This window comes from Calypte anna, chromosome Z (assembly GCF_003957555.1).
Source record: "Calypte anna isolate BGI_N300 chromosome Z, bCalAnn1_v1.p, whole genome shotgun sequence".
NCBI classification, from domain to species: domain Eukaryota; kingdom Metazoa; phylum Chordata; class Aves; order Apodiformes; family Trochilidae; genus Calypte; species Calypte anna.
Genome location: NC_044274.1, coordinates 33,229,394 through 33,245,409, shown reverse-complemented (window position 1 = coordinate 33,245,409; position 16,016 = coordinate 33,229,394). Strand labels below are relative to the sequence as shown.

The 16,016-nt window shown below is 38.9% G+C and overlaps 1 protein-coding gene across 1 annotated transcript in view; it reads right to left on the bottom strand.

Annotated features, from left to right (window-relative positions):
- The window catches only part of PTCH1 (patched 1), a 62,159-nt gene that overhangs the window by 30,752 nt on the left and 15,391 nt on the right, over positions 1–16,016 (bottom strand). The window contains exons 3-11 of the mRNA XM_030467650.1: positions 8,152–8,341; positions 6,762–6,831; positions 6,562–6,653; positions 4,844–5,042; positions 4,130–4,251; positions 2,879–3,026; positions 1,961–2,092; positions 1,496–1,651; positions 904–1,002 (exon numbers count right to left, since the gene is read on the bottom strand). Of these exons, the coding sequence (XP_030323510.1) occupies positions 904–1,002; positions 1,496–1,651; positions 1,961–2,092; positions 2,879–3,026; positions 4,130–4,251; positions 4,844–5,042; positions 6,562–6,653; positions 6,762–6,831; positions 8,152–8,341 (1,208 nt within the window). The remainder of the gene's footprint in view (positions 1–903; positions 1,003–1,495; positions 1,652–1,960; positions 2,093–2,878; positions 3,027–4,129; positions 4,252–4,843; positions 5,043–6,561; positions 6,654–6,761; positions 6,832–8,151; positions 8,342–16,016) is intronic.

Genomic DNA, 16,016 nt, shown 5'->3' with positions numbered 1-16,016 from the left:
TGGGGATAACATAACTACATATCTTGAACAAGTATGAAACAAAACAGACCAAAAAAACCCAAAACCCTGAGACCACTCTGAAGTACATGGAGGATATATTATGGTGAAGCTGTGTAGCCTGCATGCTGGACCATCTAGAAATAGCACACGGAAGACACTGCTTGTACAAAACACCTTCAGCAAATATAGAGTGGTTTGTACAAAACAGCTTCAGCAAATATAGAGTGGTTTGTACTTCGGATATGAAACTGGACTGAGGATAAAAAGGTCCATAAAAGGAAAGGATCACAAAAAGTGACAGTATCTTAGATTTTGTGAAATTAATATATTGTAATTTGAATGTTATGGTCAAACAAACATCAGAAAAGAAAAATAAGAGAAAAATATATAAAATAACTCAAATTTAAGGTCATAACAAATAGATAAAGGTAAGAATTGATACAAATAAAAGAAGAATTTTCTGTGTCTAAGCTGCCCTCCTCTTTCTTTTCACTTCAATGTTTTTGTGGTCTTCCATTAAAAGCTTTCTACGAGTTCAATGTCAGACTTGTATTTGAGTTTGTTCCCAGGTTTACACTGACTTTTCCTAAAATTTTGGGCACAATTTGGATCATGTGAATTAGACTCTGTATGGCAGCAATGAATTAAATTCAAGACAAAATAAATTGAAGACACTTCAAAAAAATTTAAAAATAAAGCCAACATTCCTAAATATTCTAGGATAGCATGCAGTGACATCATTTCCTATTTTGGCAGAAATAGGATATTCCAGGCCCTAGGAAAAGCTATTGAGAAAAAAATTGGAGTTTTTAAATCATGAGCAAATAATTTGGAATACAGGTATCTTTTTCTATATTCAGTCTTTCTCTTTTATCTTCCCCCAAATCCCCATTTTGTCATTACCTCAAAGGGAATTCTTTTATTCTGCCCTGTTTCGCTAAATGCATGTGCCAGAAGGAAAACATCATCTACACCAACTCCAAGAGCAAGAAAAGGCAAAACCTTGGGGAAGAAACAAAAAAAAAATAATCAAGAAGGTTGTTTTATGATCTGCCATGCAGCTAAGCATTAAATGTTTAATTAATGCACAAATACACAAATCAAAGAGTAAAATGAAAAGGATGCAATACAGCTATCAACTGTATAGAAGAACTTCAAAACATTTTCAGAATTTGAACCTCCTGATATATTCAGATATAAAAACAAAACTTGCAGATTCTTATGTACAGCTGGATGCCTCCACTCCTATTACGACACACAAAAAAATCAAAATAACCCAGAATCTAATTATACAAAGTACATGACTTTGCTTTAGCAAAATTTTGCAGCATGATCACTTAATTTCTCACAGCATAAGCTATGAGATAGGAGAAAGGCAGAAATAAAAATTTAGACCCAAAATGCTTTTGCAGCCTTTTTCCCTTCAAAGATCCAGTTGTGTTAATTTCTAAGAGAATATATGTAATTTAGCAGCAGACTTATGTCTCCTAAATACCTGAGTTGTGGCAGCATTAAAGGAAATTCCAATCAATGAGCACAGGCCCAATCCTGCAGCCACTGAGAGTGCAACCAACAAGACTCCTGCTAGCCCCACGGCACCCTGAGACTTGGCACAGTCCCACCGCAGCATTGTTAAACAGGCGTAGGCAAGCTACAGCAAGGGGGGAGAGAGGGAGAAGGAATTGAGGGGGAAAAAAAAAAAAGCAAAATTATTGAATGCATCCTGTAACACCCATTTCTCCCTACTCAACATACACATCTTTACAAACACTTTTGAACAGCACAGATAACATCACAGTTGCTACACAAAGGAAGAGGTAACAAGCCTGAGACAGAAGTTTACGATCTGTATTTTTATTTATGTATGCCTAAAATGTTCTGAACTACTGACTGGTAACAATAAAACAGATAGTTAAGCCCTGTTCGATTACCAGAAAGATGAAATAAAATATTTTATTACCATTAGTAAGTATCCACTAGCTACTCTGATAACACTGACATCAGAAAATGACTTTAGAATGTCATCCAGGGTGGTCGTAGTAAAGGAAAGCACCTTCTGAGTAGAGTTTTGTGCAACACTTTGATGAACAACCTTTGGGAAAAAAAAAAGAAACTTGGTGTAACTAAGGAAAAATTAAATTACCATATTCTACAGCACACATCTGAAATCAACTGGTTTTGCCTTAACGTTCTGTGAAAGCCCACAACCTACACAGAGATGATGCTGATAGTATGCAAATGTTTGCTCATTTTTTCTTGCAAGCTACTGATTATCAGACTAGATTTTGCATCCTTCAGATAAGACTGCTGCATTCCCAGCCCATTCCAAACATTTAGGTCAAATCCTCTTTCTATACTCCAGCTCCCACCATGGACTTGGTGCACTACAAGTTTTGCCTTTAACCCAAGGTCAGAAGTCTCTGGGTTGCTCCTTTTCCCCTGCCTGACCATTTGCAGAGGTGAGAAGGAGCACAGCAGAGGTCACAGCTTGTGACACAGAGACCAGGCACTGTCACAGAGCCTTCCCACCCAGCATGCTGCAGGGAGAGCAGCCTATGGCTGGCTAATGTTTTCCAGATACCTTTAGCATAACCACACCAACCAAAAGCTTTTAAATTAGGCCTCTGGTTCCTTCTCAACCTCAGTAAAGCCAAAATGCCCCAGACAGGGAAGTGCAAAAACTCCTTGGCTTCTCATGTGAATAACCAAGCAGCTTAATGTGAAAAAAAATACATATATCAACTTAAAAATCAGAAGGCAATGACTCAGTTCTGGTTTAAACATATCCCTTGATGAAATATTGTAAAAAGCCATGAAAGAAGGCACTAGATTTCAGCAAGACTTTACAGTATGACATCTAGGTTATTTTCAGTTTTACCTCAACATACATCCTCTGCCAGGCTTCCAGAATTGCTGCAGCCTTATCCTCGTTCCAGTTGATATGTGAAACATATTCATACCCCTTGAAGTGCTCATACATTTGCTTAGGTGTCATTAACTGGAACATAGTTTGCAAAGCCTGGGCACTGTGACACGGAGAGAAGGGACAGGAGGAAGAGGCATAAAATGAGCATTTTCAGGAAATTATTTTAATGGCATCAAGGTCTACACAAAACCCTAATGGGAGCTTGCATGAGTTCTTGATTTTATAGGGCATATGTTAGTATTAAAAATGAATACACTATAACTGTTCTACTGTGTATCTGGCACAGCTGTACTGGTCTATGCAGTATTGAGGCTAAATCTGGTTTCACTGAAGTTAATGGGAGTTTTGCCATTATCTTCAATAGGATCAGTTTCGGAACTAAAGAATGTAATCCTAGAAATTAGTTGTAAAGATGCCAAAGGAACAGTTACTTCTACGAGATCTTGCAAATGGTGTTGGCAGCTTGGCATTTGAAGACCTCAGTCTTTCTCATCCCTTGAAGAGAAGTGCCAGATTAAACTGGCATTAAACTAACAAGCTGTAAGGAGTACATAGCAGCAATAGCTATCCATCCTGAATTTCCATGGTATGCAACTGTATCCAACAGTTTTGGAAGCTTAAGGAATTTTTTTCCCACTAAAGATATATTCTTTTGCTACTTGTTGGAAGACCTACCAATGTTTAGTAAGAATGTTAAAAAGGCAAAAATTAATATTAACAAATCTAGTGAAAGTTCTCTGTATTAAATATGGAAAAATTATGCTTAATTTAGGTTAGTATGGCCTACATTTTTCAGAACAGTTGTACATCACAGGTATTTCCTGCACTGAAGTCATGTGCTGCACGACTTTTTCAAGAAGTTTGAAACAAAGGGTTTTGTTTTATCACTCAAAATCGTATTTAAGCTGGTGGGACATAAACCCAGACTTTTCTCTGCATTGATTCTGTACAAAATGTTCAGTGGAGATTCTTGGAATTCTGGAAAGTCCAATGAGTGCATGCATTATCCAAATAAATATCTTCCTTTTTTCCCTTGATAGTATTTCAAAACATGATCAATGGTGTTCAGTGCTTTAATCACTGTTCAGTGCTTTCTGTATACATTCTAAACAACAAAAGATTTTGCATAATGCTCCCCACGTGCTCCAAAATCCAAACTCTAACAAAGACAGACTTTAAAATTTTCTTTAAACATTTGTTTACCTGACAAGTTTACCAGAACTGTTTTTGACTGTACCACCTATAATCAATTCCTCCTGCCAGTGCATATATTTTCTTGAGAGTCCGTAACATCCACCACTCAAAACAAGAGCTACATCAAGAGGCTAGAAAAAACAGAAAGAGGCAATTAATCAGTTTCATAACTTCAGACAAACTCATACCCTAACTCAATCCAGTGGACTAGAGTAACAGTTACTAAAGACAACCTAGGAGGTTTACAAAGAGAAATGTTCCAGATACTTGCTGACAAGATGGCAAATTTTCCAAAGCCTAATGTGACTGGTAAGGGGATACATAAATTTGGGGGATGTTTCTTCTGATTTCTCACAAAAATCAACAAAATTGGCACTTCTTGAAGGAAGGCTTTGCTGCATGGTGTGACTGTACATCAACAGCTATATTCCCACAGTGGCTATGTCTGGGGCATCAGGTCTGCAGAAATGCCATATCACTGCTTTGCCACACCCAGCCAGCAGCTGATAACTGCATTCTCTACATACACAGGATCAAGCATTGCATCACAGAGTGAGGGGCAGTCCATGACTGTGGGCTAACAGCACATAGCAGAACAGAAAAGTGACATAATTCAAGAAAAAAACGGAAACACCCTCTCTCCTTTCTGCCTCGCCCTCCACCCCCCACTCCCCACTCCCCACCTTCCCTTAAAAAGATATGCACAAGGACAAGCAAACTTACTTTGGTAGAATTTTTATTGGGAGCCGTGATTGGGCAATCAGGATCAGCAGGATTCAGACAGGGTCGATCCATATAACCATGACCAACCTCTGCTTTATTCAGCATTTCTTCCCAGCTCTCCACTTGGTAGTTTATTTTCTTTAACTCTTCCAAGAATTCTAAGGGGTCAAAGTTGATCCACTGCAAAGGAGGCTTCCCCCTGCAAGAGAAATCAGGAGAAAATGACACACATAAAAAAGGCAAAAGAAGTACAGAAATAAGCATACATTCAAAAATTAACATTTGCACAAATAATTTAATTATTTCCTGTTAAAATTTTAAAACTTTTCTGGAAAGGTTGCTTCATAAAATGTAAGGCATGTTTTAATTAAATGCATTTATGTACTTTTCTTGCAGCCCAGTTGTAATTTAAACAAAAAAACTATGTTCTTATTATTGCATAAACCAGAATATTCACAGGTTAAAACTACTTTCATTAATAAGAAAAGAAAAAAAAACCATCAAGCACCCAAACAACAAAAAAGCAGCCAACTGTTGCTTCAAAGAACTGGGGGCGGGGAGGGGATAGGGAAAGAGGAGAGGGAGTTGAGGAAAGAAAGCCTTTCTCATAGTATCAGATTACTTCTTGCTATTCTAATAATCATCTTGCAAATGTAATCAATCAATATAGCTGATCTTTGTTTATCTGTAACAATACTGTGGTCCTTCAAATGCTCTGGCAGCTTGACTACTAACCATCAAGCTTTCCTGGTACCATGGCTGTCACCACTACCACTGTCACTTCTCCCACCCCCCACCTCTGAATTTGTGATGCTGGCAGACTAGAAAGGCTTTTGGCTGCCTTATTCTGTGGCTGACACCACACTGTATCTGCTTAACCAGGCTTAAGTCATTATTCCAAATCTCCCAACCAGAAAACACAAACCCCCTTATTTCCCCATCTAAAACTGTACACTAAAGGTTAGGAGATGGCCATTGCAAATTGCTTTTACAGAGCCATGCAAACCAGGACAAAACTAATAACTCAAATGCTAACTCTTGCACAATTAACAGAAAATGTCTGCATAGATTAGCAATTAACTCTTTTAACTGAAGGATTCAGGGCATATAATATCACACTTTTAAACTGTGAGAAAACATCCTTAAGAAATACTATATGGTTTCTTTAATGATCTCATAAGCAAAGGATTTGTTCTTTATTCTTTCAGAAGACTTAAGATTTAACTCAAGACACTTTTCTTAAGAATAAAGTTTGCAGCCAATTGATGGTTTTGTATTTTATGGGAGGAAAAAAAGGAAAAGAAAAAGAAAGGAAAGAAAACAAACACAAAAGCCTCCAAAAAACAAACACCAGAAGCAGAAAATACTTATTATTTCAGAAAATAAAAAAGGCATAAATTCTTAAAGCTTAAATTCCAAACTTACATGTGATTTTGCATGCTAGCGAAACAGGAGAAATAGCATAGGATTTATATCAATGCCTACAAGTCACATCTTCAGAAACAAGAAAATCTTTGCGCAATTAAAAAATAAAATCCATGCATATTCTCTGTAGAGACACTACACTTCACCTTTTATTTTTCTGTTAACCAGAATCTCAATAAACAATGGCAATACAACTGAAAAATCATACACAATTATGCAATTAAAATCAGCAAGATGAGAAAGTTTGTGTTTTCTTTTGTTTTTTTTTAAGAAGTTATAAAACAAATGCTTACAATAGATAGGCAGTTCCTGACTGTAGCTTTGCTCCCTCCCAGAAGCAGTCCAAAGGCGTGATAATCAAGCAAGGATAAAGATATTCTATAATCTGTCAAAATCAGAAAGGGAAAAAACATTTGTACTGTAATAATCAAAGCAGCACAAGCTGAATCATGAGAATACACAGAGCTTGTAACTAAATTCCTGCTACACATACCTGGTCCATGTAACCTGCTTCTGTGATGAGTTCTCCTGATTTATAACACAAATGTTCCAATTTCCACTGTCTGTAAGAAATATAAAGAACAATTTTTTTTCTTGCACAGTTACTCAAAAATTATTTTTAGAATATAACAGACACCTAAAGTTGCAACTCCTATACTCATGTTGGCTTTCAAGCAGGAAAACACTGAGAAAGGCAAATATTATTCAGCACATATATAAGACACCTTGCAAAGAAAAGCAAAAGCCTTTTTTTTTTAGCTACAGTTTAGCTCAGTTACAGACTAGACAATTGTTTGCATTCTCTGTAAAACTCATTAGAAGTAATGGAGCTGCTTTTGGATGAACAAGCCAGTCAGCACATGTTACAGAATCAGAAATCCATCTTGGTATAAACGAGATTGCTTGTGACTTAAGGTATCACTCAGTGAACACAACTGAGAGAGAAGCCAGCTCAGAAAGAAGTTCAGAGGTCTAGAACACTCCCAGCTGACTCACATATGCAGGAGGAAAGAAACAAAGATTTCTGCCTTCCTTTTTCAGCTGTTACAACTTCCACTGCTGGCACTTCTATAACCTTAGACAAGGCAGGAGCTTGGTAGAAGATATGTGGAGCCTTGGCATTAGTTCACTGGGGTATCATGTACTGAGAAGATGTGCTGAGAGACAGGGGGTTCAGTCCTCATAGGCAGCACCCCCAGGAACATTTATCACCCAAGGAGTAAGCCTGAAGGAACCACTTTTCAGAAAGGCATCTCACTAGCTCAAAGCTGGTACTTTCCTAAGGTGCACCTTTCATATTTTTCTGTTGGACAACACTCAGCTTGAAGCCTTCAGTAGGTGTACAAAGACACTCTAAAGGCCAACTCCATTATAACAGCCTATGTTACTAAACAGCTATTACTCTGTTCACTGCCATTTCTCATGCATCTGCATTTCCCTTTATATCCAAACTATTGGAAGGATAGTAATATGTGCTGCCGCTCACAGTCAGTATGTACCCCACAAAGGTGTGAGTGAATTCAGCTCTAATATTAATTTTCAATAGAAGGGATCCCGTCCCTAAGGTCCTATGGAGAAAATGGATGTCCTGCAGAGCACATCTCTTCTAGAAAGACAAATGCTGAATACTGCAGCACTGCACATAGGAGTTCACTCTCAGAATCTTTTCCAACATCAGTTACACCATCTTACCTGTTAAAAGCCAACTTGTCACAGCAGTCATGTCACCATGTCAAGTATCAGAAACCAGCGACATTCAAATCAAAATGCAGCTCTACAGAAAAGGCTCGGAACTGCCAACAATTTAAAAACACATGGAAGGAAGCATGCACCCACGTCTGAGCTGTTACAGCTGATCAAGAAACTTCTGCTTTCCCCCTTACCTGTTGTACATATAGACATGTACTCTGCTGGCCTGAAGAGCAGAGTCAAGGTGCTGTTGAAGTGCTTCTGTTGTTAGTACATTAGCACCATCTTCCTGTGGAGTCTGGATCATGAGCTGAGGATTAAACATAGCCTCTTCTCCAATCTTCTGCCTTGTGTAATTTAACTCCCGACTCACTCGTCCACCAACTGAAGGATAAATATCAACAGCTTTGTATTAGCCAGTAGCTGCTTATTCTGGATTAAGGTAATGAGCCCTCCCAAGTCAGAAAAACTTTACCACATGCCTGGACTGTTCGGCCTTAAACTGACCACAGTACAAAACTAGTAACAATCTTATTTTAGTAACACTGCAACAAAAAACATTTTCCCCATTAAAATACTTTTGCCTCTACTGCCCTAAAACATTGAGCCTCGAACACTTTTTCTACATTATAGCCAATTTCACATACATAAAAATAACAAAAAAAACCCCAAAAAAACCCAAAAAACTTTTCCTTGCAGACTAGACCAAATGCTACTTTACAATTTTTTACACTTGTATAAACAGTCTGCTTCAATAGCACATTGCAAAATAAATTGCTTTAATTTACACTTTTCTCCTAAATAACCTGGTAAAGGCAGAAGCAGAATGTTTCTCTTCAGTTAAAAAAAGGGAGGAGGGAAAGAATAGTGAGTATGAATACCACTTCAGCCTTAAAAAAAAAAAAAATTACCACTATTGCATAAAGAGATGCAGCTTGGAGTGCGGCAGAAAGGACGGTCTACAGCTAATTTACCCCAGTGGTCCAGGTACCTGCATAACATGCTGTGAGGCAGATCATTCATGCTCAACATCTGTTTTTAAAGCCACATGAGCTGAACAGTGTTAAAAAATGGTGGGGAGAAAAAAAGAGAAAAATGGCAGAGGAAGACTGCAGAGTCAGTGGGCTCTAGAAGGAGCCATATCCAATTTGCCTTGCCAGAGAATTCTTCCTAAGAATGGAAAATTATCTTCCCGGTTAGAACAAAGCATTCAGCTAGAGTTCATATACTTTATATAACCTCCCCTGTAGCCTCTCTAGCAAACCCATGTGGGAGGTGGAGTCAATTAATTCAGCCCATTAGATGAATCAATACCACATCCAGATGAGGAGGACAAGAATACCACCAACATGTTGTTTCCATCCCTTACAATTTATTACCATTATTGCTCTGCTAAGTCCAAGCTACAGACCTGGCCTAATTTGTTACATTTTTTCAGACATAGTCAGCTTGGCACTGGCGATCTGAATTACTGCCAAAGTTTAGTTCTGCAACAGTGTGAACAGAAATCAGGCATGTACATCTAACTCTTCCTAGGCCTTGTAACAGAAGACTGATCCATAACCAGTTGGCGGGGTGGGAGGTGACATTCCCAAGCCTTAACAGGGACAAACTTTTTCAATCACTTGAGCCCTCAACCCACCCCCTGGGGCTAAAAGGACCACCAGACAAGAAGCTGGGCCCCTGCATGGATAAAGCTGTCAGAATGAGACCCTCAACAATTAAACCATATAGTCACTCTGGCACGAAGCATTACTTAATTTCTAATTCAAGAATTCTTTGAAGATGTAAGTTTTTCCACAACACACTCATTTTTTCCAGCCTGTCATATGTGGTATTATGTCCTTCATACCAAGTAACAGCGAAGAGCTCACAGTAAGAAAAAAAAATCAAAGTACAACTTCCTTACCTAGAGGCCCTTTGTAACTGCCTAACATCCCTCCTACTGAGAGAGGGAGAGAACATACAATCACTGAGGATGCATATGCATAGCAACAAAAAGCTATTGTTCCTTTTTTATCAAGAATTAAACCCTAAAACACTTTAAATCACTGGGCTCCTGTGGAGTCTATGATCCGCTAATGAAATTTGCTTCATTTTACAAGAATATGGGGTGGAGGTAAGGGAGCAGAGTTACCCTAATCTGTATGTCTTGGAGCCAGAGCTTTCTTTTGCAGTCCTTTATACTGCAAGTGCTTCCACAGACAAGATGTCTCTCTCCTTCTTTTGTGTCTCAATGCCAGCCAGGACAATAAAATCCCAATTTTATGAGGACTGTGGAGTCCATCATAAACTTCTAGTCCTGGTACTATATTCTTTCCCATTCCACTCACATTTTCTTTTTGAATGCAACCAGAACTTGAACCAACAAATCACACCTCATGCAAGACAAAGGGCGGCATTCCTATCTCTGCTGAAAGTGACCAACTGTTTACTATCAACAGAAATGACTGGTCCTGTCAAACCACATTAACTTCACTGACTAAGGCAGATTTAGCTAATCAAAATTGCATCACACAAGTCAGTCATCAAAACAGAAGCTGTTTTTTCCCCCTTTTCACATTCAAAACAGGGAGACCAGAAACACTCAAGAAGGTGGGTGCTCCTTCCAGAACCCAGCATTCTTCTTCAGGCATCACAGCATTTAATTATTTCTTTGATGCATCTGTTATGTACCTTTCTTCAGCTGAATAGAATAAAGGTAACTCCACAGGCAAATGCATATACTTCATAACACTCAGGTGCAAACTAACTATAAATCTCAGAGAATAATTCTGACTGCCAGAGTTGGATTATGTGAAAACCTATGGACAGACCAGAAGAAAATGGATATATCATGGCCTTTCAACACATCAGATGCAATAAAGAGCAAAAGAGGAAAAAAAAAAGTTTCCAAGTTATGTTTTCATTTATTTGAACTGAAAGTTTGCAAAGATCACTAGAGTCTGTCATACCCAGAAATCTTAAGACTCCACAACCAGCTGATCTGTGCATTTTTTAAAAAAATCAAGTGCTCTTCTTTGGTTTGGTTTGTTTTTAACCCAGACTACCCACAACTGGTGCAAAAACTTACAGGAGAAACCTCTAAAATTGCCACTGAATTGTACCTGAAGCCTCCAGCTTCAGTGTTCTGAAAATACATGATACTATGCTTAATGCTTGCATGCTCTGCAGAAAATAATTCATTGCATTTGTAACCAAAAAAATAATTCATGCATTATAGTAATCATAGGATTTCCACACTATTAGACAAATGATGCAAAATGCTACTGTTTTGTAGTTTTCCTTTATGGAGTCTTGTTTTCCTATATTAGACTCAAAGGGCTGCTGACTTAAATTATATGTATGGCACACAGTACCAATACTTCCCATTTTGTTCCATATCAAAGCCAGACAAAACTGCTGCACTGCAATATTCTGGTGACAAAATCCACATATCACTCTCCTTTTCAATATATTAAAAGCCACTTGATGGTGGTTTAGTACTTTATTGCATGATTTCTTATGATTTAGTGCCTGGAATTGGCAGCACAAATTACCACAAGCCAAAATGCTGGTTTAAGTAACAGACTGGTACATTGTCTCATGGCCAGTGGTAACACAATGATGCAGTTTGTACAGCATCCTATCAGCAGTGCCACCAGATTCTGGGTGTTTGCTGAACAGAAATGTGATACTATGCCATCTGTACCATTTAGCTAACAATTTTTTTAAAAAAAAGGGGGAAAACCACAACAAAATAATAACATCAATGTCTGGGCGCCATTTATCACTTTATCTATCAGTTTCTCAAGAATGTGTCTCAAGACCGGTGTTCAACATGAGACAGTTTTACTGCCAGCATTTTTATTGCCGAGTGTTTGTTCTTGTTAAATATCTGTCTTTTTCTGGAGAAGGAAGCACCTTCCCCTTCTCACCCTTGTCTACACCCATAGGCTTCCCTCTTAGCTCTGCGGCACAGCACAGGAGATCTGCCTGAAGCAAGTCAACATCCCCTGCCATGAAACATGGTGGTACTCCTCCTGCACTTCCCCACTGACTTGAATGGAAGCTGGTCAAGGTACTGAATTCTCTGCCCTTCTGCAGGGCCTGAGGATAGCAGTAATTGTCAGTATGGATGCTAGCTTGCAAACAACTATGTAAGGACCACCGTGCCTCCCTCCCCCAAGAGCAAGGAACAGCTGTCAGGTGGCAACAGGTTTTAGTCATCCTTAACTTGAGGCAGACCTGAACCCATGACCCATAGGTGAAAGGCCCCAGATCCCATTACCAAGCACTGAGGTCACAGTCCCAGTGTTTCAGCCATCACACATTAATATGCTTCAGTGCATCTTAAGTGAGAAGCACCAAGAAAAACAAAACTACTTGCATCTACTGTACATTACGTTTGTACATCGGGTTTGTACAACACTAATGCACCCTCCAATGACATTAAGAGTGAATGTCATTAAGATGAACTTTCATCACCACAGTTTCTGACAATTTCCTTCCACTGACTAACAGTTTCAACTTACTGCATCATTCAGCTCATGTGCTCACTTTCACAGTGGATACCACTGTGTCTCACCTAAACCTTTCTCACAATTAGCATTCAAAATTTACAAAGCACTACGTAAACATATGTACAAAGAACTCTGGAATCTACCAGCAGAAACTGTAGTTCCTTCCACACCACACGAAGAGATCCATCCTAAGTCAAGTCACGAGACACTGGAGCAGGTCACCCCATTCTATGAGTGATAGCCAAAAAAATCACTGCATGTAATTTACTGTCTGGTTGCTCAAAATGCATTAAATATTTCTTTTTAGAGTATCTTACAATGTTCCACTTCAGGTTACTGGAATTGCATCATATAGCCTGTGGTTTTATTATTTTTTTTTTGGTCACGAACAGTACATCTATTAACCATTCACACAAGTTACCTTGTGTATAACTGTGCAGCAAGTAGCTTAATGGAGAGCAAGTGATCTCTAAAAAAAGAACATTCCTGAGAGCCAAACACTTGGGATAAAATGTTTGCCTACCAACGCAGAGGATAGGCTTGAGAAACTAAAGCCAGATTTCCAGTAATACCTACTGATTATGGAGCCTATGTTCTGTGACAAGCTGGAGGTGTTTGTGCAGAGAAAAACTTCCTGGATAAAACCAGTTTCTGAAGACTATAGGCCATAAGGTGTTTCCACTTGAGCATTTGTGGGGTGCAGACACACTTCTGCTTTGATTGGGCGAAACTTCTCTTTCACATTTTTGCACGACTTTAAGAATGTGGCATTAGAGCCATCTAGCCAATCTTTTGACAATCAAATAGAAATTAACACCCCTTCATGACTCAGTAACCATACAAAAAGTAAGACTTAAAGTAGTATCGCAATGTGTTCACCTGAGTCTCCACCTTTACCAACCAAAGTGCATCAGTCATCAGAAAAAAACAAGAACAGCCTAGACTTCCAAAGGCAGTCCCTACCAAAGGATGCACCCTGGTCAAATCCTGGGGAAAGCTGCAAGTGCCTTGCCATCTCTCCCCTCCCTACACCACCCTCACCCTGCCGGGATGACAACATGAAGGAAGGACTCTGTCTTCATACCTCTCTCCCTCAAATCCCATATAGCTTATCTCCTTCAACTTTGACTGATGTTACGAGCTTCCTCCTACTGCACTTTCTCAGTTTCTCCTTACTGTTCCCCTGCACACCTCTGTCACACACATATACAGGTATTACTTAAGGACCACAAGAAGAAACTAGTTTCAGCCCATTACAATGGCACACAGATAAACCAGCAAGCCACAGCTTTGCCTCCCCGTCCTAACTGCATGCCAGGATTAGAAGTGTTCGCACATGGTACATAGCAGAAGGCAGTACCTTTTAACACCAATGACAACCTCAGTTTTATTGATGTAGGAGTACAGACCTCGTAACAACAAAATGTAACAGCCAAGAACTACTCACACAGGACTGAAGCCTCCTATAAAGAAACTGAGATAAAGAAACTGAGATAAAGAACTGAAGGTCTCTGGCAGATATGAAGAGTACTCTGCCTCTTATTGGACACAGAAAAATAATGGTCTTTTGATTTAAAGCCTTCCGTTGCTCTCTAGGGAGTTCTGTTCTTCGTGTTTTCTAGGATGTTTGAGCATGTCTGTGCTGGTCTTTGTCAGCAACAGAACACAGCCTTTCCTGCACACAGTCTTAGCATCCTGAGAGAGCAGCAGGGAAGACAGCACCTTCTTCAGAATTATAATTTTCTAGGTTTGATTGGAAGAGTACAAGGGTAAATCTGCTTGCTGGGAGGAAGTGCAAAACACTTTCACTGAAATTTAAGTTTAGTCAGTACAAGAAATGTGACTAGCTGGCATTTACACTTCTTCAGACTTTTAAAATGCTGTGTACTTGTAGAGTTAGAACTGCTACTGGTTTACGTAGTTGATCTCCAAATTTATTAACAACTGAGTATAAGAGATTATAATTTATTTGATGTATCTGATGTAATGATGCTAAGGATGGCTCCCATAAACCCATCAGGCTTACATGGTAAAAATGTTTCGGCTACCAATGATTTTTTTTTCTCTTCATTTATTTAACTATACAAAACTCCATAGGGAGTAACTGCAATTGGGCAATTAAAAAAAAAATTCATTGAGAAATTATAAGTTTACAATACCTAGAAAACGGTGGTAAGCAAACAGCGACTCAAAGAGATTACATGGTTGTTCAATGGGTTGTGCAACAGCTCAGTGAAAAATTACCATCTTTATCATGTAATTAAACATGATCTATACCAGCACTGGAATACAGGCAGTAAGAAAATCCATGCTGTGTCCAGCTTTTCTAGCACAGTACTTACTCTGCTAAATACACATACTTGCACTGGTATAGCTCACATGGAGTGGCAACAGCCATGCCTGCCCAGGTTAAGGGAGCCTTACCATAGAGCCTCCCTTCCCAATACCCAGGTGGGGACTTTATACGGCTCCCTTCCCCCTATCCTAATGTCCAAGAAAAGGACCCCATCTGTCTACAATACCATCACAACCCACTATCAAGATATAAGTGACTTCAGTCTCTCTAACTCCACTGACTTCTAGGAAAACCAATATGATCACCTCAACCATTTCTCTCATACTGAGAATTATGTAGCATCAGGTTCATCATTTCCACTTAAAAAAGAAACAAAATTAAAAAGCAAAGATGCAAATTACCAGAAAAACTGCCACAACGAAGCATTTCAAAAGGCTGCTTTTTATCTTCCAAGACCTCACACGATATGAATTAAGTTACTCCTCACACATGCTGGGGATGATTCCAGTGTTGCTGTTACAAATTTCATTAATGCTGACACAATTATGAATAGCAAAGAAAAAAATCACACCTCAAAGATGGCTTTTAATTCTGTCACAGTTCAATGGAGTTTAGAGATGTGACAAGGACACAAAGCTGTCTGCATACAGCCCAACAACAGCTGCCTCTCCCTGTAGTGGGAAACCTTCCCTGGAATTCTAGGAGCTAAATCTTTTTCTTTCTAAAAACCAAATATAAGCTGATTTTACATGCATGCATCTGTAGTGGCCATAAGCAGTAAAATATTGATTGGGTAAACCAGACAGATTACCGAAAAAAAAAAAATTAGACTTTTTTTGCTGCATGTTCTGCTTGGCGCCCCTCTAGGTTGAGAAACTGGAAAAGTGCAGTAAAACAAACAAACAAAATGAACAAACTGAACAGTATGAACTGGAAAAAAAAGAAACTAAACCATAACAAAACAACCCAAGCAGCTTATAAATGTAAAATAATACAAAAACCTGGTATCTGCAATTGAATTGAATTAATTTCAAATCAAATATAAAACTCAGTAGCTGCTTACTGAGCTGCGACACATGTCCCTGGTAACAGGATATGAGCTGCTCACCTCTGGGTCACTGGTTCTAATCCAGCCAGGAACAACAGTGATCACAAGTTGTTTACCATCTGACAGCTGTTTGTGAGCTTATGTACAATGAGTTGGTGGTCTCAGACTATTTCTTAATGGACAGGTGTCCATGTTATATAAAGCCACCATCAC